Here is a 24,849-nt window from a genome sequence, read left to right on the forward strand (position 1 = left end):
TTATTGGATATATATATATATATATATATATATATATTTATTGTGTGTGAGTTATATGTTTGCATAATTTATTTGAAGTGCCCATTGAAATTGCACAAAAAATAATTATGTTATGTGTTGTTGTATTGATTTTTTTTTTCCCAACAAAAATAGACAATTCATTCTCCAAAGGGTAAAGGCTTGAGGTCAACTTTATATACGCTTTCTTACTCTTAGTCTATATGTATTAAACGAAATGCAAAAAGTCCATAATGATCTTATTTATTATAGGGATAGGAAATAGGAACATATGGTTGATTAAAAATGATGTGAGAGCAGTTTCGCGCACTTTTGGTGCGGTGGTAGCTCTACAAGTATAAGTGTTTGTGGGGTGTGAGGGGACAAGGGTTAGGATTCAAGTCTCCAGGAGAGAGTTTCACACACATATACACTTATATTAGGTTAAAATAAAATTTTTATCTAGCATAAAGAAAAAAAAATGATGTGAGAGCTAAAATGGGAGCATGCAAGCTTGTTAAATTTCATTAAAGAATTGGGGCCTTAACTTGAAACGGGCTTCTCACTCAATGTTTAGGTTCGGCCTCAAGCCCAAAAAAGCCCATAAACTTAGTGTGTCCTAAGGCCCAGTCATCATCTATATCACTGCCCATTTAGATTTAAAACACAGTAAGCACATCACCTACTTCGATTGAAATCAAAAGCAATCAACTGATCAAGATATGCGCGAAAATGTTGATTTCTTGAAGAATGCCCTCACACCCATACTAATTTATGCTGAGCTTTTCAATGATTTATCCTCCGAAGTGATTTATCATGGGAAAATAAAAGGGAATATGCGGTTTGAAAGGTGGATATGAGGATGGTTCAGCAGCACTGTAGTGAGCTATGTGTGTGAAGACTGGCACAAGCAAATGATACGATCATGTGAGGCAAGGGTGGTACACGGTTTTTGATAGTGGAATTTATTGATAATATATACAGGGATTATGTCTGTAATTTATGTCACAACTAGAAAATCTACAACCATGGCCTAAAATCATTGTTCAATCATTTCCAAAATTCATGTATATGCTGCACTAGCTAAGTAGATCTTAAGAAGTTCTTGAAGACAATTGGCATAACTAGAAGTCTAGAACTGTGAAATAGATTTTATTTTTTTGGTAGATGATAATTGGTATGACCAGTTAAATTGACTAACAGTAGTAAAATTATCAAGTGGAGGAATCGTATCTTGTAGAATATTAGTAAAATATGTTGAAATGAATGAGATTTGTCTTCCTTATTTCTACTCATGGTGGATTGTACTCATGGTAGAAACAAAGAAATGTTGAGGGGAAAGTGAAACACCTCTTTGGGGTTGCTTGGTGTTGAGTGGTCTATTTTTGCTATATTGAACAATGCTATTGAGATTAGCCATTGCTTTAATTCCCATGCATTTTGTTGAGCTAGAAGAAAGGAAAATAGTGTTGTTCATTTCTCATTTAGTGCTAGTAGGTTTAGGAGAAAAATGTTTGAAATACAGGATTAGCAACAAATTGTAACTATCTAAAAAAGAAGTTTGTATATTATTGTCATTTTTTGTTTAAAGAAATTGTGCATTCAGTTCATTTGGGTCCAATTCCATTCATTTCAGTTCAATCGGTCTAGTGTAGTCCATTTGGTCCAGTTCGGTCAAGGTTGGTTGAATTCGGTCCATTTCGATCTATTCAGTCCAGTTTCTGTGAAGTGTCCGGAATTACTCTCAAGTGCTGGTCTATTCCACTTTGTAGGCTCCGAAATTTCAGAACTACAAAGATGCTTGAATTTACTTATGGGTCATTTACTTAAATTGCAGGCAGAGCTTAAAGAGCTGAGAAAGGAGAGAGAGGAGATAGAGATTTTGAGAGAGAAGCTGAGACAAGCGTATGACTAAAAAAAAAAGAAAAAATTTAGTTATAGGTACTGTTTTTCACAAAAAAAAAAAAAAAAAGAGAAAATGATGAGATAGAGATTCTAAGAGAGACATATTTATCACCAAGAGAGAGAGAGATTCCACGCATAAGCTATATATAGGTACTGTTTGGTTCTTGGAATCCATTAGGGAAAGAGAAAATTTTCACAAGGAATTCCATTTTCTCTTGTTTGGTGCAAACTCCTTATGCTTGTGTTCCTTCCTTTAGTCAGTATATTTCACTGGAAACTTATATCTGTTTGAGAAATTTGTTTTTAAAAAGAAAATTATTAGGAGAAGTTAAGGAAAAATGCAAGTAAAAAATGGGTTAACTTAGAGACTTGGATTAATGATTCGCTTGGGTGGAGTTTTGAGGTGTGTTCTCATGGGTTATTATCTTGTGTGTGTGAGCATAGTAGGTGGAGCAATATCAGGATGGTTCTTGTGGTGGGAAAGGAGGTAGGCACATTCCGAAGTTGGGCCGAAGAGATGAGGAGTCCCATTCTAAAGATTGGGCTTGGCTCGAGGATAAGCAAATTAGGAGATGGGCCAAATGTTAAGATTTGTAATCTACGTTGAGGACACGAGGAGGCTCGAAGATAGACATACGTCTGAGCACCTAACTAGTGTTAGGCACAAGTTACTAAGCAATCCTCTTAATGTCAGAAGGCTGGGTCCCACCTTTGATAACCGATTTGATAGGAAAAACAATGCTATAGACCCAGAGAGTCATCTTAACCTCTGAAGCGGTGGGCCCTACACGTGTGGAAGATTCTGCCATCATGAGGGCTCCACCAACAAGAGAGTATAAAAGGGGAAGGAGGATACGGTACTAGGGGGTTGGAAAAATTGGGGTGAGAGATACGAGAGAAAGGTGAGAACATAAATCTTTGGGGACTGAGATCCGGCTTGAAACTCAGGAAGGGAAATTCAATCAATTAGATACATCCTTGGTCAATAACTCATAGCATAACAACAAGATCAATACAAAGACCTGGTTCATCATAGTGATGGACTATTCCTGGGATCTTCCATTGTGGACCAAGAACATTACCAGAGAACAAATTAATTGAGGGTTGGTGCCCTAGACTAAGGTCATTGGGCCAAAGCACCACAGTTCTAAAAACTTTTTTTATTTTTTTTTTGGCCATTTAAGTATTGGAAACTTGGTGTGTAAGGAATTTCTATATATGTAAATATGAAATGGACCTAGTTAAATTTATGAACTGAGGTATTACCTATTAACCAATATACATAGTTCTTAAATTCTAAAATTGGTACTTATGGGCTTTCAAAAAAAAAATGGTACTTAAGGCAGCAACAGAGATGTCATCAATTTGGTGAAAAATGATATATTCACGAAATCTAGGATCTTCAGTTAAGTATACTTCAAATATACATACACACACATGAAGATTAAAGATAAAATTTACGTATCATGGCATTTAGTTACTATCTAATTACCTCGGTGAGATTTGTCATTGGTTAAGTAGAGGTAGTAGCTTTTACATTAATGCAAAAATAGCATCTTTATCATATATATGCGAACTTTAATAGTAACAAACCTACCGCAATTTTAACAGAGGAATATTACGAAGCATGGGAAAACTAAAACTTCAATTGAAACCGGTATGAAAAGGATAGGCCATTCTTGCTGCAGAATATGGATGGGCCACTATGAAATGTGCATATATACTTGGTTAGCTTGTCCACCAACCTTTGCTCCCACAATTGCTTAAGACTTTGTTGATAAAGAATGGAGCATGTATGTGCCATAGCAAACTTGCAAAAAGCTTAAGGCATGCAACTCGGGGCACGAATAAGCACAAGTACAAGCATAGCTGAGGAAAAGTTAAGACTATTGTTAGGTTCTAAGGAATTAGGAACTAATGTATTAGAACTTCAATGTATAATATTGGCAAACCATGATCAAAACATTTAGTCTAGATTTAGGCTGCTCAAAGTGTGTTTATGTGTAAAGTTGGAATCGAGTATACTGCAGGATTTATTGTGTAAATCTGCAAAGCTCGATAAATCGAAAATTAGACTCGATCAATCGAAGCTCGTGTAGATTGTTTTTCTGCAGAATTTTCCAACTCAGCCCAAGCCCATATGACGTGTAGGGTTTTATGTTTTGCTTCTAGTATAAAAAGAAAAACCCTAGCCACGTTATAAAGGTTATTGATATGCTGTGTGTATGAATCTCTTGTGAGATCTAGAGGTGTTTGCCTTCATACATACTTAGGGTTATCAAGATCAAGATTGATGTCAAGAGCTTGGTGATCGCTTCAGTTGCTGTATAAAGAGCTTAAAGAGAACATAAGTGGGAGTACTTGTGGTTGCTGTGAATCCAAGAAAGAAGTAGTTCGTGGACTTGGAGTTGTCACATGGTCATGGTAGTAAGATTTCTACTTGAGGTAGCAATAAGATGTTAGTGGTCTAAGTCGCTATTGTAAAACTTCAATTCTTTCATAGTGGATTTGTTTTTCCTTGAGGATAGTTAGGTTAAATCCTCTTTAGGTTTTTTACCGGTTTGGTTTTCCTGGGTTATCATATCGTTGTGTTCTTTATTTTCTGCACTGTTTCAATGATATGATTTACTTGTGTTAACCTAGATTTGAATAATTTATCTAAGTTAATCACTTGGCTAAACAACTAGGTTAATCTGTTTGTGTTTAAGGGGTCTAAAAATGTACAACTATGATCAAGAACTCATGATAGTACATATCAAGGCATATAAATTGATCATAAAGTATTTACAGACAAACCAGAAATAAGTGTAAAAGAACTTAGGAACTTAGCCCTTGCAACTCCCTTGGAAGTTTTGGTTCTTGGTCTTTGCAATAAAAGGATGTAATCTCAAAATTGCTTAGTCTGAAAGTGGTTTTTGTTACTAGAAATTTCATAGACAAGGTGGAGTACATTCAACTGATTCAAGCACTTCAAATTCTTGTGCATTGCACAAATCTACCTAAATGTGCTCAGCATAGATCCCAGAAGAAGCACTTATTGCCTAATGCTACAATGGGTTTCTAACTTTCTAGGTTGCAAAACAAGTCCAGTGGTGTCTGTTCAAATATGCTCATGCCCACTGAAAAGACATGGAAACACATCCACTATTAAAAATGTCATTCTAGATTGATTGGATTTTCATTTGACATACACTAAACATGATATTTAGGATTTGCTAGATGAAAAGGAAGTAGAAGATTATATATCATCTGGTTCTACTAAGCTAATAAAGCCTTTTTTTTTTCTTTTTTTTTTTAAATGTGTATTAATGCCTTTCAAAAGCCTAAACCCTCCAAATTATCCAAACTAGTTTAGTATACTTCTAAACTGGTCCTAAAACCACTTTATGAATAGGTTTTGATTATATTCAATTGTGTAGACCACATTGGAACCAAGTTTTAGCTTTTGAGGAAAATATTTTCAAAGCACCGGGGAAAAACGGGATTATTATCTATTTATCTTTTTATTACAATGATAGCGAATGAATGTTAGTGCTATATAATGTTTTCTTAGTGATGCAAATGTTGTGAAAATTGGTGAAATAATCTGTTTACACAAGGTTAAAGAAGAGAGAGAAGAAAATATAACACAAGGAATTTACGTGGTTCGGCAATATGCCTACATCCATAGGAGGCGACAGAATAAAGTTTCATTATAACTTTGGAGATTACAACAATAGCTTGAAGACACTCTCACACAAACCCAAACCCCAAATACACCCTTGTTTTTCTCACAAATAAATAGAGAACACCCTATTGTATTTAGACAAGTTGCAAGACACTCTAACTTCCTATCTCTGGTGTGCACACACAGAAGAAGTTCTTTGCTTTATCCTATCTCACGTAGGAACTCTCTCTTGCTTCTCTTGCATCTTCTCTCAAATTCACCATCTATTTATAGCTAGATGTTCTGCCGAAATACCAATAGTTTCAGCACATGAAACTTATCAAGTCAAAAGAAAATGGCAAGCATTTATGGCCAAAGTGCCATCCATTTCAGCCAAAAGAAAAGAAGCATGAATTTGGTTTGCATATGTCAGGTGTTGTTCCTGGCCATCTTCTTTGACAATTCATGAAGAACAACATTTAATGCAAGCTCTTGCATTTCTTAACGCATGAAATTTGTTGAATATCATGCAAACTTTCTGACATGGGCATGCAAGCCATTTAATGATTTGATGATTAATGTCAAGCCACTACTTTTGACAATTCAAGCCATTCCAATAGCAAAAGAAATAGAAATTGATGTTGTTTATGCTGCCAACAAAACAGGTCAGTTTTCCATCTTATAAAACTTACTCAAATGTCAAAAAACATGTCAATCAGCCCTAGCTATCATGGTTTAATGGACCATGTGCTTATCTGCTGAAGTAAATCCTAGTAAATAAATGGATTGAAGCTATGAATTTAATTAGTGGTCTCTAAACGAAATGGACTTCTCACTCAACATATTCATGTTGGGCCTCGAGCCTAATGGACTTCTTACTCAACATATTCACGTAAAATATTTAGGGATGATACATATTTAATTAATATATATGTATTAATAAATACAAATTTAAATTTGAGAATTTGTAGAAAATAACTAACCTAATTTAATCCAAATTTATTTAATTTTGGGTTGCTTTCTAAAAGGATAATGAGTTTTAATTTCTTTCTTAATAATTTGATAGTACATACAATGGGGGAGCATACTATATAACTAACTTACAAGGCTCTTGACTTGAATGAGTTATAAATAGCTTAAACTAACATAATTAACATTGTTTGTAACCCTTAACTACTAAAAATATTGCACGCCCCGACCTATTTGATTTTCAAGTAAGGTTATAAATTAACCAAGTTGTTCATAAATAGCCCAGACCTGGCTCAATAAAAACCTCATTTATGTTTGTTTGTTTATTAAAAAAGAAGCTTGAGCCTAAATATTTTGCTTGTTTAATGAACAAGTGTCCAAGCAAAATTAAAAAAAAAAAGATGTTCATGAAAAAAATTGTGAACATTAGTTTGATAAAAAACAAGTTGAGCCTAACTCGTTTATTCGATAATAAGATTGATATAAGTTTGACAAATAAACTCATATCTTACTAAGATTTTAAGTAAATAAGAGTTGTGATTATTTGTCCAAACCAATAAGCTATATATGTGCTTGATAATATATTTTTGTTGGATTTCTTGTTCAAAATTTTGATATTAAGCTCGAGTTTGAACTTGATAATGAGGTTGAGCTCAACTTAACTAATGAATCTAGCTAACTTTAAACATTTTACATTCACTATCAAGCCAAACTTAAACATTTTATATTAATTGTCGAGCTAAATTTGAACACATACTACCGCACTCTGGACATTTATTTGAAGCAGTGTTTACATCTAAAATATTTGATTGGGTATTAGATAATAGCCGTTGTAGGCTCTGTTATTTTCCCGCCATTCTCAGTTTCTCATATTTGTAAGAACAAAACAGAGAAGTTGTAATTAAGTTACAGAAATCAATCAAGACTCAAGAGGCTCAAATTACTCTCTCTCTCTCTCTCTCTCTCAAAACTCTGTGATTGAGTTTCAATAAAATGTGAATTCACTGAATAAATGACTCACCAATTCATATTCCATTTTAGGCCTGAATTTTAGACCCGCATTTTTGTCACAGTGATATTAATATGGCTGACTCGTGAAATTTCCAGGAAGGGACTCAAAGTCAAAGGACGAAAAAGTGCGTATTAAAAAAAAAAAAAGAACTGGTTAGACTTTAAGGGCTAAATGTTAGTCCAACATTGATATTACTGCACATGGGTCCGAACATTCTTGTTATTTTTTTATGCTTCGCACACGGTTTACTATTGTGATTAGGGGTGTCCACGGGTCGGGCCGGGTCAGATTTGTGCCCAACCCGGACTCGACCCGACCTTCACGGGTGGGGAAGATTTCAACCCGTAACCGACCCGTCAGCCGTTCCAGATCAATCGGGTCGGGTCATATCGGATATCGGGTGTGAATCGGTCGGTTTCGGGTTTTCCGATTTCGTCGGATTTTGGCCGAAATCTGGCCGGATCTCGTTAGATCTGGCCGGATCTAACGAGATTTGGCCGATGTTCCTTCGTATCTATGGAAATATGGTCGAGATTTGGCCGAGATCTAACTAGATTTGGTCGAGTTAGAGTCGAGCTCACCGGAGTTTGGCCGAGTTTAAGTCGATCTGGGCTAGATTCGCCGGATTTAAGCTTATCGGAGTGAGGATTTGAGCGAATCTGCATAAAGGAAGGCCAACCGTGACGGGATCGGAGCTGAGAAGCCCAAATGTCGCCGGATTTCAGCCTTCTTTTTGAGGTTTTGTCGGGTGGGTCGGGTAGATCGGGTTTTTGAGGATGGAAACCGCCACTCGACCCTCCGGGGTCGGGTTCTGAAGATTGGGACCCGTCACCGACCCGTCGGAGGTGTCAGTCCGGCCGTGATGGGTCGGTTCCGGTCGGGTTGGTCGGTTCCGGCGGGTCATCGGGTACTCTGGACAGCCCTAATTGTGATGAAAACTAAACAGAAAGATGTCTTTATCTAGCCTCTTTACATCCAGCAGGTATACTGGCCTCCAAGCTTAAAGGACAACGTCTTTCACAATGGTTAGATTTGGGCTTTTTGAGGAGATGAGCTTTCCTATGAGAGCTGATCTAGAGATGCTCTCAAAATCTTCGTTTGGAGGGAGCTCATCTATCGCGTATCATATGATCAGGGGCGGAGCCAGAAATTTTGGTTTGGGAGGGCCAAGTTGTGATGTTAATATATTAGTTAAGACAAACCTCTACACACACATGTATATAAATTAATTTACTAAGAGAATTTATCATTTTCTAAATTTTTATGAGTATATAAAAAAGTCATGTATTTCTTCTATTAGACATGTACAAAAAGTTATTATTTTCTACATAGTTTAATTTGTTAAACCTCTTAAATTAGTATGATTTTAATATAATTTCATTTCTTTTAAGAGCATCATTGAAATAACTCAAAATTTGGAGGGGCCAACTTCAATTTTTACATGCTACATTTTTTTAAATGTAAATAATATACATACTATAAATTAACTTTTTAAAATTTGGGGGGGGCCAAGGCCCCCCCCACCTTTGTTTGTGGCTCCGTCACTGCATATGATACTGACAACTATGCTTTAAAGGAGCATTGTTTAGTATGATTAACGAGCTCTGAAACTTGCATGAGATAGAAGAAACGGGAACTTTAGTTTAAGGGGTTTATCTGGTTGGGATGAGGATGCTAGTGGGTAGAGTGAGTTATGTATTAGAGGGAAGGAGACTGGCTCTAGGAAATGGCAGAGACTAGCTAGCTCTGGGGAACAAATTAAAAGAGATCGATCCTTCGTTGAATTGTTTGCTTTGAGATCGAGTTGGAAAGAAAGAAAGAAAGATAAAGCTATTATACTACATAGTACTTTTTAAAAGTCATTGCAGTTAATGATCAAGACAAAGGCATGATTCATCAAAGAACTGTAACTCTGGGCTAATTGGGACAAGCAATAAGTTAGCAACTTTTAGTTTTCTAATTTTACATTAAAGGGATAGGGGCATGGGGCTTTGCTCCAACATTTTCAAGGGTCTGTACATTTGAGGATTTTTATTTAACATTCTTATAACACTGCATTATTTGTCACAATTTTGTCATGATTATGAGCGGTGGATAATTAATTTTACCATTCACAATCAATTACATCAAGATATACATGTAAAAGTTGGGCGAAAATGGGTAATTACCCATAAGGATGAAACTATTCAGTTAGTTGGCCCGGTTTTGAAAGTTTTTGGCAAACTAGCAACTCGAGCCTCAGAGGCTCGATTTTGGGCCCAAAATCGAGCCTCTGAGGCTCGGTTTACGTTGTTTGATGTGGCAAAAAATCCACGTGGCGTTTACATGAAACTCGAGTCTCAGAAACTCAAGTTCCACGTAGATGCCACGTGAAACTCGAGTCTCTGAGACTCGGTTTTACTTTAAGTAAACCGAGTCTCTGAGACTCGGTTTTACTTTAAGTAAACCGAGTCTCAGAGACTCGAGTTTCAAGTAAAAAAACGCGCGCATTTTAACTTTGAAACCGAGTCTCTGAGACTCGAGTTTTAAGGCAAACTAAACTCGAGTCTTAGAGACTCGAGTTTCAAAGCACTCTCATCTCTGCCTATCTGGTCATATCAAGTCTTTGCTGTGCTCTGCTAGTCTATTAGCTGTGTGCTCTGTGCTAGTCTATTACATTGTGCTCTGTGCTAGTGCTGAAGGACTTGAATTGTTTGTCCGTTGCTTGTTAGCCTATTAGTCTATTTTGGTGCTTGTGCTAGTCAACAACAACAACAGTCTTTGTTGCAGGTACACGTGAATATAATTTGTCTGTTTTGAGACATATTCAAAAAATATGTTAAACCACAACTTCTCTCAGACTATGTTGAACCACAACTCTCAGACTAAACACAACTCTCACACCTTCAACAACTTGAATCACAAAGCCTCAACAACTCTCACACCTTCAGCAACTTCAATCACAGAACCTCTCTTAAGAACTCTCACAGAGACTGAAACTCTCATACATATTTAGCAGCAAAACATTGCTCCTCTCACTCTCATACAATCTCAGCAGTACATTTGCACATCATTATGTCAAGTAAGGGTCTCCTCACTCTCTAATTAGTTGTTTAGTGTATATAGCTGCTTTAACCATTATTGCTTGCATTGTTTTAGTGTATATGCCATTTCGTAATAAAATATTTGTTTGTATTAGGCAAATATATTTGTTTCCTAATAAGATATTTGTTTGTATTAAAATATGTATATTTGTTTCCTTATAAAAAATACGTATATATATTTATATTTATATTTATATTTATATTTATATTTATATGTATATTTATACAACTATATAATTAAATATTTATATATACATATTTTTATTTATATATTTATAAAACTATATAATTAAATAATTAAATATTTATATAAATATATTTATATTTATACAACTATATATATAAATACTTATATAAATATATTTATATAAATATATAAATATTTAATTATATAGTTTTATAAATAGGCTAAATATAAATATATTTATATAAATGTATTTATATAAATATTTAATTATATAGTTGTAGCTTTTGTTTAGCTGGGAATGTTTTGTGGTTTAAGGTTCTAGTTCTTTGAGATTAATAAGCTTTTTGAGGCTCTCTTAGTTGGATAGTACATGGTATTTGCTTTTTGTTATTTGGGCATAGGTATAAAGGTGTTTATGTATTTGTGGCTGCATACGTTTGGCTTAAAAAAAAAAATACGTATATATATTTATATTTATATTTATATTTATATGTATATTTATACAACTATATAATTAAATATTTATATATACATATTTTTATTTATATATTTATAAAACTATATAATTAAATAATTAAATATTTATATAAATATATTTATATTTATACAACTATATATATAAATACTTATATAAATATATTTATATAAATATATAAATATTTAATTATATAGTTGTATAAATAGGCTAAATATAAATATATTTATATAAATGTATTTATATAAATATTTAATTATATAGTTGTATAAATAGGCTAAATATAAATATATTTATATAAATATTTAATTATGGCTGTTGTATAAATAGGCTAAATATACAAATATATTTATATTTATATATTAAATTAGATGATATGTCTAATTTGATTGATCATGATTATATTCACATTAGTGTTTTTTCTTTCTTTTTTTGTCTGATGAACCCTGCTCTATGTTATTTCATCAATAGTAGTGTAATAGGGTATGGCATTAATTTAAAATTACTTGAATGATGTTGTTACATAATTGCACTCATTCATTTGCACATCCTCATGACTTTTGTTGTTTGGTTTGATATTTTTATTTATATTTTTGTTAGAGCTGAGTTTCAATTTTGTAAAGAGGGTGAGTTTTGTCTTCAATTTTTTTATTTGTTTGAGTATGAAATTATAATGATTGAGTGTGTTTGTATGTGATGTGGGGTGAGTATATGCAATTGTTACACTTTTAGAAGTTACGATTGTTGTACTTTGAGTAGATAGAAAAGGTTTTGTAATTGATGTTAAATCAAAGAGATCAAATATGTCACTAACATAAATTTACTTGGCTCTCTAATAGGTTCACAATCTTTGAAGAATATTGACATAAATGTATACTTCGGTGGACCCCTTTACAATCCTGAAGGGATTGACGGATTTCCATTTAGAGGGGAGGGTATTGAATGCTACTACATGATGTTACGTCGTAAGTTGAAGACGTTGACTGATTTGAAGAGGAAAATAATGGACGAATTGAAATTGAACCCTGCTTGGTATGACATCAAGATTATTTATCGTTACCCACAAGAAGTTCTTCATGAACGGATAAATTACGGGTATATGGCGATTAAAGAAGATAAACATGTAAAGATGATGTTTAATAGGATCCAGAAAATGTCCCAAGTAAATGCTGCTGAGTTGTATGTAAGTTTGGAGGCGAGTGTAGACAACAGTACTGAGGTGGTGCAAGAAACATCTACGGCTTTACAATTTACAACCCTAGATAATGGATGCACTACAATGGGAGGGTATGCAATGGGAGGTTATACGCTCCCATCTCAAGATTATGTTGCAAATACTGGTGAAACCCTCTACTCTCAAGAGACACATTTAGAGGAGGAAGACGAAGACGAAGACGAAGATCATGCTGCGAATGATAACATAAATAATGATGATATGGATCAGTACGAAGAGAGGATTGAGCAAGGTGACTTTGAGAACGATGTGGATGAGCATGAAGTCGTTCCTAATTTTGAAGAGGAAAATATGGAGTACCATGATGAAGGTGATGCAGATGATGATGATATTGGTGTCCAGCATGATACAGATACGACCGTTGGCTACAGAGCTCCTGCGGACTCATTCTACGCAAATACTTGGGAAGATATGGTTGATCCTTCACTTCTTCAGATACCATTTCTTTGTACTTGGCAAGATGGGATGCATTTTTGTAAAGGGTTGACTTTTGCAAATAAAGCTGCGGTGAAGCGTGCATTGATAATATACGCAGCAAAGGATAATAGAAATTTCTCCATCCAAAGGTCGAGCACAACTCAATTGTGCGCCGCATGTGTTGACGACAACTGCAAGTGGTACGTTGGGGCATACATGAAGTCTAAATTGAATGGTCTGTGGATGGTCACGTCTTATGTGGGTCCACACAGTTGTATACCCTTTGGGCTGCGAAGAGACGGTAGAATGATGGATTCTAATTTTGTTGCATCAGAAATTGTGGGAAGATTGCGAAAAAAGCACACTGCTACTATTGATGAGCTTTGGGAGATCATACGTACTAAGTATGATCATGAGCTTTCTTACTATAAAGTATGGGACGCAAAACAGAAGGCAATTGCTAAGATTTTTGGGGATTGGGAGGAGTCTTACCAAAGGTTGCGAAAGTTGTTGTTGGCATACTTGGATCAGGATTCGGGTACCCAGTATAGCTATCACACCATACCTAAGCCATTAGAAGGTACTACGTTACTGCGCTATGTATATTGGGCATTCGCTCCATGCATTGCTGCATTCCAGTATTGCAGGCCAGTGATCAGTATTGATGGAACTCATTTATATGGTAAATACAAAGGGGTATTGATGATTGCAATGGCAACGGATGCTAATCAAAAGGTTTTGCCTATCGCCTTTGCTGTTGTGGATAAGGAGTCAGGGGCTAGTTGGGGGTGGTTTTTAGAGTGTCTCAGGACTTCGATAGAGCGTGTTATTGAAAACAAGGACATTTGCATTATTTCTGACCGACATAAAGGTATCAAATGCGCCATTCGAGAGTGGCCTAGAGGGCAAGACGGAAGAGAACAGGTATATCATCGATATTGCCTTCGACATGTTGCTAGCAACTTCAACACACACTTTGATAACCCGACTCTAAAGGCATTGGCCTTGAAAGCTGGATATGCGACTCATGATGCTAAATTTGTGTCCATAATGCAAACCATTAAAGAGGCCGAGATTAATTTACTGAGGGGTGTAGACCCTACTGATCGCCGGATTATACGTTATATGCCATACACATATCTAATGAGTGAGGATGTAGACAAATGGACCCAGTCACATGATGGTGGAAGACGTTACGGGGCAATGACAACCAATATCTCTGAGTGCTTTAATGGGGTTCTTAAAGGTGCCCGCGGTTTGCCCATTGCTGCAATGGTTGAGTTCACTTTTTTTAAACTTGTTGCATATTTCCACGATCGACATAAACAAATTACTTCTGATCTCTCTCGAGGTAAGGTGTGGAGTGATTATGCAATGGAGATCTATAACAAAAATGAGCAGAAAATTGCAGGACACACTCTGAGGAATTATAATCATGCAGAGGATATATATCAAGTGGTTACCCCGTATAACGACCATAGAGCTGGAGGGGGAAATCACAGTCATGATGTGCGCATATTTGATAGAACATGTGGTTGTGGAAAGTGGCAAAACTTGAAGATCCCTTGTTCACATGCAATTAAAGTTCTTAAAGGTCTGCATCTCGATGCGCCCAGCTATATTGACCCATGTTACAGTCTGAACAACGCCATTCTCACATATTCACATAATTTTGTGGTGCCAAAGTCAGAGTCATTATGGACAGACGTTCGCGGACCACGGTGGGTGCCTGACCCACAATTGTTGCGGGCCAAAGGTCGTCCTACGATGTCAAGAATAAGGAATGAAATGGATGGGGTACGGCGAGAACGGGGAAGCCGGAGGGAAGATCCGGAGTTGAGGGAGATTCAACCGAGGCAACGATGTAGAATGTGTCATCAAGAGGGGCATAACCGTAGATGCTGTCCCAATTCCCATGGGGCTTCGACAAGTGGTAGTGCTATGAACTAGGCAAGTGCCGTCACTGTTTTTATATAATATACTCAGAATGTCATTTGGTTTTTGTTCTTTGCATTTGGAAACTAATAACCGTATTTAATGTTTGTCAGGCAAGCGGAGACTTGATTTTTGTAAGTGACATTGTACGTGGGACTTGTCGTGATCTTCTGTATGGACAAGCTAGGTGATTATGTAGAGTATGTTGTATCAGTATGGACAAGTGTTAGGTGAATATGTATAATATGTTATATCAGTATGGAGCTTCCGCTAGGCGAATATGTAGACTATGTTGTATTAACTTAGTTGTTATTTTGTTTATTGTTGTAAATTACGGATAATTGAACTATTTGCTATCCATTTTACTCGTTACATTAGTTGCGTGATGCAGCTTTTTCCTATAAAACGAACAATGATATTACTTTGTCCAACAATAATTTTATTGAATAGTTACTGTTTTAATCTGGTTGTAGAACTTTAATGTATGCTCCGTTCGCGTATCACAGCGTATGTTGTTTGATGTGTTCTGGACCCTGGAAAATTTGCTGCAGGGGGATAAAATTAATTCTGGTCCATGCACCTGCGGCAAAAAAAAAAAAAAAAAAATCCCAGTGGAACTCGAGTATCTTATACTCGATTTCCATAAATAGAAATCGAGTATAAAATACTCGAGTTCTACTGGGAATTTTTTTCTTTACTGTTGCCTGGTTTGGTGACCTGCGGCCAAAAAAGAAAAAAAAATTCCCAGTGGAACTCGAGTATCTTATACTCGGTTTCCTTAAATAGAAATCGAGTCTCTAAGACTCGATTTCCATTTATAGAAACCGAGTATTAAATACTCGAGTTCTACTGGGAATTTCCTTTATGCCAATTTGGTGACCTGCGGCCAAAAAAGGGAAAAAAAATTCCCAGTGGAACTCGAGTATCTTATACTCGGTTTCCATAAATAGAAATCGAGTCTTTAAGACTCGATTTCCATTTATAGAAACCGAGTATAAAATACTCGAGTTCTACTGGGAATTTTTTTTCCCTTTGCCCATTTGGTGACCTGCGGCCAAAAAAGAAAAAAAATTCCCAGTGGAACTCGAGTATCTTATACTCGGTTTCCATAAATAGAAATCGAGTCTTAAAGACTCGATTTCTATTTATGGAAATCGAGTATAAGATACTCGATTTCTATTTATGGAAATCGAGTATAAGATACTCGATTTCTATAAGTAGAAACCGAGTCTTAGACTTGATTTCCATTTATGGTAACACCTCTACTGGGAATTTTTTTTCAATTTTTTGTTATTACCCCATTTGAGAACTAATTTCAGGTAATTTTTTACTAAACCGCCAACATCGAAGGTAAACCTTGTAAATCCAAAAATATAACTGAAATTCCCAAAATAAAATTATACAATCTAGTTTTTTTGTTTTCAACTGCCAACATCTAAGTAACCCAACCCTGTAAATCCAAAAAAAAAGAAAAAGAAAAGAAAATCAACATCTCATGTCTTCACAATCCAACAATACACAAAAAGCACACATTCAGTATAATTTCATATCACATTGTAATGCACAAACTATAAGCAAGAAAATTGAGTGGAATATTAAAAGTTCAAACTTGTTCTTTTAATTTTATTTTGAATATAATTGAAGTTCTAACTCTAATTAGCTCATTTACAACCACTACATGGTAGGATTGATCCCTGAGTGCTATGTCTCATGCTACAGCTACACATGCCCAGAAAACTAAGCCACATGTGCTTGTCCACTAAGCACAGATTTTTAATTATCATTCTGGTCGTCTAACCAATAGATTGATAACAGATTGACAGTCATTGTCTACAGACATTCTTCTCAGATACTTGAAGTAAAACACATATTACATAAAAATGTATCACAATAAGAATATTTAACAAAATAAACAGAGATGCCAGTGGTATTTGAAAAACTTCAACAAAGTGTGGGCACCCCCATGTGGCTTTTATATCCATACAAAGAACAGAGCTGTTGGCTGTGTGTGAAGAACAAAGCCACGGATCAAGCACTGCTTCAGGGTGGTGGAGTGAAACAAAACATTAACATGGAGACACACTACTTCCATAGCTTCCGCAATGACATGTTTTTCTCAGTCTCCTTCTTCATTACCTTTGCCACTACCATCTCAAAATCTTCTTGTGTTACATCAACCCTCCTCTCCCACAGAGCAAACATCCCAGATTCTGTGTACACAGCCTGCAGCAAACAAAATAAACGAAAAAAGGAAGAAGGGATAATATGATTATGCACAGAGAAAACACACAATCTTTCACTTCTGAAGACTTTAATAGCCCAGTGCAATAGGTCGTTATGGAATTAACAAGACTATACTTATCATTCTGTCCAAATCCATCGAAAAGAGTTGAGATTGTTTAAATTGAATAAAATACTGGCAATCTTTATTTTATTTGATGCTTCAAATCCATCCAGCTGGTTGAGAAGCTCCAGCATAGTCCGCAGCACTTCATTGTCACCATTGCCACTACCAGTTTAAATGCAGAAAGTAAAAGGGTACACGAGGCAAACCTCCTTTATCTCTTTAATTTGCTGGTCAAGACCGCCAATCATGTCATATGTGGAATCTGGAACCTTTTCAACTTTCATGAGGTTGACCAATGGATCAACTTTGCTTGGCAAGATTAAATGAAGCACATAACTGTCATTATGGAGAGCAACTCTTGTTGATGGAGTTATCTTGGTGATATCGATATTTTTATCAATGTCAACAACATATTTCCGTTCAATTGTAAGATTGTAAACAATATGAAACATTAGATAAAAATGTATTCAAACTGTTTTCAAACCATCTCTTATTAACAAAAAGGCACTCCTAAGGCACTCCTTGTGCATGTAATAGTCTATTCCCTTGCTAAAATGTCATTACTTTTCAAAAAAATATATAGTTAAAAAACAGCTGCAAATTTACAATTGAGTGCATTCATATAGGACTATTACTTACCTTAACTAAAACGTTATTCTTCCCCATTACTTTGACAAATAGTGTGTATATATATAACTTTAAATTGGCATCAATGTTAATATAAATGTGCTCATTTCGACTTTCAACATTTAAATGAAGTTAATTTTATTCTTAGAAATTGGTTTTAAAAGTGTATGAACAACACTATTGATACAACTAATAGTTGGGGAAATTGATTTCAAAGTCGAGGGACAAAATTGATACTATTAAATGGCTTGAAAAATTTACGATGCTCTAAAAGTATAGGTTTAGGAACTATTTTTAAAAGCATTTGATAAAAAATAAATTAACTAAGTTTTTGTCCTTAAAAATGATTTGGTAACAAATAATCTAAGGGCATCTGTTAACAAGACCCAACTAAAACTGAAACTGTGACAAATTTTTAAAAACCAAAATCTCTTTAATTTGGCCATTTTATGAATTTTTTTTTTTTTTTTTTGGAGGGTGGCCATTTTATTAAAGTTACTAAAAAAATTCACACCTAATGATGACATTGGCTTGATTTTGCCACGGCTGAGTGATTAAATTGATACAAATAGTATTTCTAAAAAAAAATTTATTGATACAATTATACAAATAGTGCTATTATAACGCTAGTGCTATTACAACGCCCAAGGAGTCCCTTTCTGTGAGAGGTAGGGTCCAAGGAAACTGATGAAAAGGCTGATGAGGTTCTAAAGTCGGATATTCTGGATTGCTGGACTCCAGAAAATCATTATCGATGGTCTAAACCCAACATGTTTAACACTCAGATTCAGTCCATCGATAGTGATTTTCTGGCGTCCAACAATCCAAAATATCCTACTTTAGAACCTCATCAGCCTTTTCACCAGAAGGGAGAACAAAGTGCTCTCGCTTACAAAAATGATGGTCTTACTCCTAAAATTAAGCCACATGTTTGCAAATATAATACATTATTAGTAAGTCTATGTCCAATAATCTGTACTAGATTGTGGTACAACTAAAATGTTGCACTCCCTCAGGCAATTGTACTGCTGACTGCCAATAGCTTCATATATTGTTTGCTGATAGAATCAACTGCATTAAGATATACAAGAGCAATAGCTTTTAGTTAGAATAAGTTGTTAACCTGCATTTTTTTCCTGTGTCATCCTTACAAAGGCAATAGCAGTGCAGCTTAAAGAAAACATAAGTTAAATATCTAAAATAGACATGCAAATTTTTTAGCAGACGTACCAAAAGGTTTTGAGGTTTAATGTCCCGATGACATACTCCAATGCAGCGATGAATATATGATAAGGCCCTAAAGATCTGCAAAGCATAAAGATATATTAGAATCTAAGCAAGAACAAAAACAATCAGCAAAACTATAAGAACCACACAAGTTGATGAAGTTAAAGCTAGCTATAAACCCTACCTCCCACCCCCCTTCAAAGAAAAAGAATGGAATGTCAACCCAAATGTAAAATAATTAACCATACAAGTGAAGATTCCGAGGCTTAAGTCTTGAGGCTGTCTTTAATGCATCAAGACACATTGGTCAGCCTAGGCTCACAGTCCATGGTGTAGAACACCAGTCCGATACTCTTAAACAAGTTAAGACTAACTTAACATTTAAATATCTTTGCTCAAGCAATATTAGACATAAGCAGTTTCCAAAACAAATTTTCAAATTAACCACATGAACATATAAACATTGTCCAATACATGACTTATCGTGAGAGTAGAAGGAAACCAATTCTTAACAAGTAACAATACCTGGTATGTATAAAGTTTCACAAATATCAGTGGCATCCTTTGATTCAATTTGTTGTAGTGTTTGATCACACGATGAACTGTTTCAGGAACATACTCAAGCACCAAATTAAGGTAAAGTTCATCCTTTTCAGTGGTTGAGAAGAAACAGTGCTTCAAAGAGACAGCATTTGGGTGGTCAAGAAGGCGCATGGTTTGCAGCTCTCGGTTCTTATACCTCTTGTCTTGAAGAACCTTCTTTATGGCAACAGTTTCACCTGTCTCTAGGCACTTTGCCTACATAAACATAGTAAACCAGTACTCATTCTCAAAACCATAAATGTTATCCTAATTTTAAGTTCTTTATATGGAGACTCTGTATATCATATATTACAGATATTAGTCCTAAAATGCACCATGTCAAAATTAAGTACAAAACTTTAATAAGTCAAAGAAACAGCTCAATTAGAATACTTCCAACCGTTGAAAATTTTCATTCTTTTAACTTGGTCATTGCAGGACAAACAGAGATGAACTATTCAAGACCTAAATTATTTCTCATCCTTTTTTGCTATCAGTTAACGTTCTCCATGTTGCAATTTTCTCTCATCTAAAATTCTTTCTATTCCTATGTAAATTAGATGACTTTCTGGGCTATAATCAGTCCTCGGATTTGTTCACTAGAAATTTAGAAATTGTAGGAAATTGCCTTGATACAATTAGTTATAAGATTAATTGCATTGAGTTCCAGATTTAGAGAATGACATGAACTTAGTACAAGAGAAAGACCATCTTTACCTCTCCTTAATGTAATTGGAGTTGGAAAAGTAAATTGCAGAATCAACTCTCACAATCAGAATGCCTGGAATTTTAGTTGCTTCTGGATATTGTAGGATATTTCTGTACACAGAGGTCCCAGGGAGCTTTCCCAGAATTGCTGTCCTTGGCCTGGTAACTTGTAAGAGTCTTTTAGCAAAGGATATACTGACCTGCAACAACACAGTAAGAAAAAAAAATTAAATCACTTAAGACGAATCACATTTATTTGACATTTAGGAATTCAAGATGGTAGATATCTCAATACTTACAGCAATTAAGAGGCCTATCTCGACAGATACAAAAATTACACCAAAGAAAGCTCCCATACAAGCAACAAAATCAAATTTATCAATCTTCCATATCAGAATTGCTGCCTGAATGTCAATTAGGCTGATCACAGCATTTATGATGATGGCAACAAGAATGGCATTCGGTGTATATTTAAAAAGAGGCGTGATGAATAGCAACGTTAGTAATACAACAATGGACATCACAATGTTAGAGACTGCAGTTTGGCAGCCCGCCATGTAATTCACAGCTGACCGAGAGAATGAACCTGCAAGTAATGAGCAGTTATAGTCATCATAAGAGACTAGCAATCATCTCCAGGATACTTAGTCGCATATAATTCTACATATTAGGTCATTTAGGACTCCATACTTCCATGTCTCAGGGAGCAACATATATAACGATCTGGCAATTAAAGTTCAGATTCTTTTGCCCAGTTTTATGTATATATATTACCCACCTTAAGTGTCATGATAAGAGCAGTAGGTTTAAAATAGTTTGTTGTTACAAAAACAAAGAACTGTAGGCACTTTGCTCTTGTCAGACATGAATCTTATTCGCATCCCACCATTCAACCAGTATCATCATTTGACTTAATTTGTGCTTCCATCTCACCTGTTGCCACATAGCAGGAAGTCATCGAACCAACAACATTCATTGCTCCTAGTGCCACCATTTCTTTGTTTCCATCAATTTGATAGTCCTTCATAGGTGCAAATGTTCTTCCAATTGTTACTACAACTATTTGTCATTAAAAAAAAAAAACAGGAGAAGAAGAATGATGAGAAATGCTTACAATTGCAACACCTTTCTTTTCTGCATGGGTAATAAACACAAAAAATTCTGTCCAGAATAACGGATATCAATGGGGCAATTGCAGGCACCCAGAAGAGCTTCTTATTCCTTTTACCCTGCTGACGAAATATGTGAGAATCAGAAAAAAAAATCACAAAAATTAAATATTTTATGTAAATAGTGTAGAATTAGGAGCTCTTACTAGGAATTTAGCAAATAGAAGAAAACATAAAAAGACCGCTCCCCACTTCCAAAAGAGCTGCACCTCCCCACTTCCAAAAGAGCTGGCCCCCCAAGGTCACAACAAATATTTAGGGATTTATTTTCAAAGTTAAAATGAAACTATTCTCTCAGAGAAAGAGAGATACAGCTACACTATTGCACCCCTTATTTCTCACTAAATCAACTAACGCCCGTGGTGCCAAGGAGCCAATGAATTTTTTATTGAAAATTTAGTAATTATATTGAAAAGGAAATTGCTTTCACTACAAAGGTAAATTTTATGCTATGACAAATCATCGTTAAGCACGACTTTGAAAGGAGATGTTAACTTCTTTTTTGGATATTAGATTCACATATTTATAGCAAACTAGACAATATATGTATATTTATTAGAGTTTTGGAAGATTATAAATCCTTTTGGGGAAATTAATTTGTAAATGTATATGGCAAAGTTGAAATCTTTTTATACACTGTACGAGTTATGACTTACAAGCAACTTAATTAATGTTTAAGCACTTAAATCAATGCTCATTCATGTGAGTGAACAAGCATGCCAATAAATATTAAAGTGTCATTTTACATACTGCTACTAGTACTATTTTCCAGCAATAAAATCTATTCAACACTTTTACAAGATTCCCCTTCAAGATATTTGTAGACAAATTTTTTTAACTGTCAACTGTAAAAGCATACCTCTGGAGAAGTCGTTGGTGATCCAAAGTTGCATCATTAAAGTCAGGGATGAAGGTATTTATTCGTGGGACATGCTGGAATTTCAAGAAGTTAAAAGCAAATAAAAATTACTAAGGGAATTTTGTTTCATTGAATAAGAAGTGCTCCACATCAAAGAAGCAATGAATAATCAGAGAAGTCGAGGATTTATTCTACAACAATCAGATCATGTAAAACATGATGCAGGATAATAATTTTCTGAGAATCAATTATTATATCTAACCAAAGTCCATAAGATTAGAAGGGAGGGGGGAATTAAGCAGAAAAATATAAGAGAGTAAATTGGATTGAAAATGACAAAACATAAGAAATAAATCTTCTCCATTATACTATTTTTTCTTTTCATTTTTAATTTCTATAGGAATTATGAAAAAGATTTTGAATTCATTACTGAACTAAGCTCTAGATACATATCTACAAAAAGGAGTAGTTTTAGTCTTACTATGGGGTCTCCTAAAGTGTATGCAAAATGCGACGCCCGTCTATCACAACCAGTGACCAAAAGGAGTAGTTTTAGTCTTACTATGGGGTCTCCTAATTGAAATGTAGTTGATCAGGCCTAAAATCTTCAACATGGCCCCATTTTGACATAAACCTCTATTCAAATCTTACTGCAATCTATTGGCTAATTTGTTTTACAGAAAATCTTCTAAGAATTTGTATGGACCAGAATTACAAACAAAAGAAACAATCAGAGAACACTTTCACATAGCTAAAAGGGTATCCAATTTGTTGAGAGAAGAGGTGGAAGTTGTCAATGTATACCAATACAATGCCTTGTTCTACACTATTAATCCAACAAACATTTTCGTTCCACAATATTTCAGAACTACTAGTATCATTTTTGATTGACACTGACACCCAAAAAACAGCATCCAAGCATTTTTAACTTTAATTTAGCATCATAGAAAATATGCTATTCCCTAAATGGATTAAAAATATTAAAACTTTAAATTTCCTAAACGTCCAAGAATCAATCATGCCCCTATGGAATACCCTAAAGGCTGAACCAACAAAACTATCTTAATCAGCTAAAATTGATAAATATTAGTATTACCCAAATATCAATTCTAAGAGTACATAGTAGAATCATAAACATCTTACGAAATGAATCAAAAGTCAGATATAAACATAAATATTTTCTTTTGTTGCAGTTGGGTACCTTGCAAATTGCATGTTTGTGTAAAGAATAAAGGCTAATGAACATGGAGTATTACCTAAACCATCACACTAAGAACCATATCCTTGTTGGAATATCTACCTCCAGCTAATCGGATTATTTGAGGCATTCACCTAGTTCCAATAATGTACGTTCAAACCATATTGAAAACAAAAATAATGTTATTGAAAAGTGAAAAGAGAAATAATAATGGAATAAAGTGTGTTGTTTCACATTAAGCTTTCATATACCTTTTTTGAATCTTACGTCGTCTCGTATAATGCGGAGGAGGTCTTGCATGTCCTTCGTCAGATGCCTCGGGCCCAACATTGTGTCCATGTTTGTGCCCCCCTGTCCCACACGGAGGTGCCTTTGATATGCGTTTAGGCCGACCTTCAGCCTCTGTAGGTAACCCAACCGCCTGCTCAGCCTGAACATGGGGTGGGTCAATGGCTGAAGAAGGGGTACTAAATGAACTATGGGAGGGTGGCTCCTGCTGCATGTCAGGTGGGGTACCCAGGTCAAATGATGGAATGGGTGACAGCTGAAGAAATGACTGTGGGGTGGGTGGACGGACGTCAGAGCCAGAATAAGGAAGTGGGGTGGGTGGAGGGATGGTGGGGCAAGGAGATGGATAGGGGGTGGGTGAAGGGATGGTGGGCGTAGGGGCTGGATGTGGGCTAGGTGAAGGGATGGTGGGCGTAGGAGCTGAATGTGGGTTGGGTGAAGGGATGGTGACGGTAGGGGATGGATGTGGGGTGGATGAAGGGATGGTGGGGCTGGCGGATGCATGTGGGGTGGATGCAGAGGGATCGGGGGTAGGGAGAAGCTGAGGGGTAGCAACAGGCGGACGGGATTGACATCCGGCCGGAGCTGTGCTCGTGCTTGGGCCGGTAGGCATAGCTGCCTCCTCAATCGGGGCCTCAGGGATAGGAGGTTGGACACGTGCCATCGCCTGCACTGCCGTCAGCACCTCAGTAATGTCATTGTGGTCCTCCGTGCCCACTGGATGACGCCTCAACAAACGGACGTATCCTTCAATCTGCACATGAAAAGACCACACATATTAAACCTGCAATACGAACAAACAATGGCAATGGCTATATAAGTGAAATTCGGGAACCTTCAAAAACTGGAGTCTCTCCCTGCAGGTCTTCGACATGTTTTTACTCTTAAAGATCTCTACATTAAAGACTGTCCCAATTTGATAAGTTTTCCGGAGTGGATTGGTGAGCTCACATCACTGAAAAAGCTTGGAATTTATGGATGTGG

The 24,849-nt window shown here is 35.7% G+C and overlaps 4 protein-coding genes and 1 pseudogene across 4 annotated transcripts in view; 2 read left to right on the forward strand and 3 right to left on the reverse strand.

The window, feature by feature from the left end:
- Positions 1-24,849, forward strand: part of LOC126723914 (putative disease resistance protein RGA3) — a 74,086-nt gene that overhangs the window by 9,288 nt on the left and 39,949 nt on the right. The gene's annotated exons all lie outside the window — the stretch shown is intronic.
- Positions 10,243-14,875, forward strand: LOC126722710 (uncharacterized). Its single transcript, XM_050425863.1, has 2 exons — positions 10,243-10,590; positions 12,114-14,875. The coding sequence occupies exons 1-2, from the start codon at positions 10,584-10,586 to the stop codon at positions 14,873-14,875; spliced, it is 2,769 nt and encodes a 922-aa protein (XP_050281820.1). The 5' UTR covers positions 10,243-10,583.
- LOC126722711 (26S proteasome regulatory subunit 8 homolog A-like) lies at positions 16,943-17,659 on the reverse strand. Its single transcript, XM_050425864.1, has 2 exons — positions 17,414-17,659; positions 16,943-17,083 (listed from the first exon to the last, which is right to left on the reverse strand). The coding sequence occupies exons 1-2, from the start codon at positions 17,657-17,659 to the stop codon at positions 16,943-16,945; spliced, it is 387 nt and encodes a 128-aa protein (XP_050281821.1).
- LOC126723919 (shaggy-related protein kinase alpha-like) lies at positions 18,756-19,860 on the reverse strand. The gene is made up of 3 exons (XM_050427925.1): positions 19,587-19,860; positions 19,065-19,139; positions 18,756-18,905 (listed from the first exon to the last, which is right to left on the reverse strand). Exons 1-3 carry the CDS (start codon positions 19,773-19,775, stop codon positions 18,879-18,881), a joined length of 291 nt encoding a protein of 96 aa, XP_050283882.1. The 5' UTR covers positions 19,776-19,860; the 3' UTR covers positions 18,756-18,878.
- Positions 20,184-22,413, reverse strand: LOC126722712 (sulfate transporter 1.3-like; annotated as a pseudogene).

This window comes from Quercus robur, chromosome 4 (genome assembly GCF_932294415.1).
Source record: "Quercus robur chromosome 4, dhQueRobu3.1, whole genome shotgun sequence".
In the NCBI taxonomy this organism is placed as follows: domain Eukaryota; kingdom Viridiplantae; phylum Streptophyta; class Magnoliopsida; order Fagales; family Fagaceae; genus Quercus; species Quercus robur.

What these genes read in the sequence shown, in the direction of transcription:
- LOC126722711 (XM_050425864.1), bottom strand. Translation starts at nt 17,659, where the DNA reads ATGTTTCATATTGTTTACAATCTTACAATTGAACGGAAATATGTTGTT. An exon ending in AAATTAAAGAGATAAAGGAG is followed by an intron (nt 17,084 to 17,413) that starts GTTTGCCTCGTG and finishes TGTTTGCTGCAG; the next exon opens with GCTGTGTACACAGAATCTGG.
- LOC126723919 (XM_050427925.1), bottom strand. Translation starts at nt 19,775, where the DNA reads ATGCGCCTTCTTGACCACCCAAATGCTGTCTCTTTGAAGCACTGTTTC. An exon ending in TGAAACTTTATACATACCAG is followed by an intron (nt 19,140 to 19,586) that starts GTATTGTTACTT and finishes TATGCTTTGCAG; the next exon opens with ATCTTTAGGGCCTTATCATA. An exon ending in TTAAACCTCAAAACCTTTTG is followed by an intron (nt 18,906 to 19,064) that starts GTACGTCTGCTA and finishes ATCTTAATGCAG; the next exon opens with TTGATTCTATCAGCAAACAA.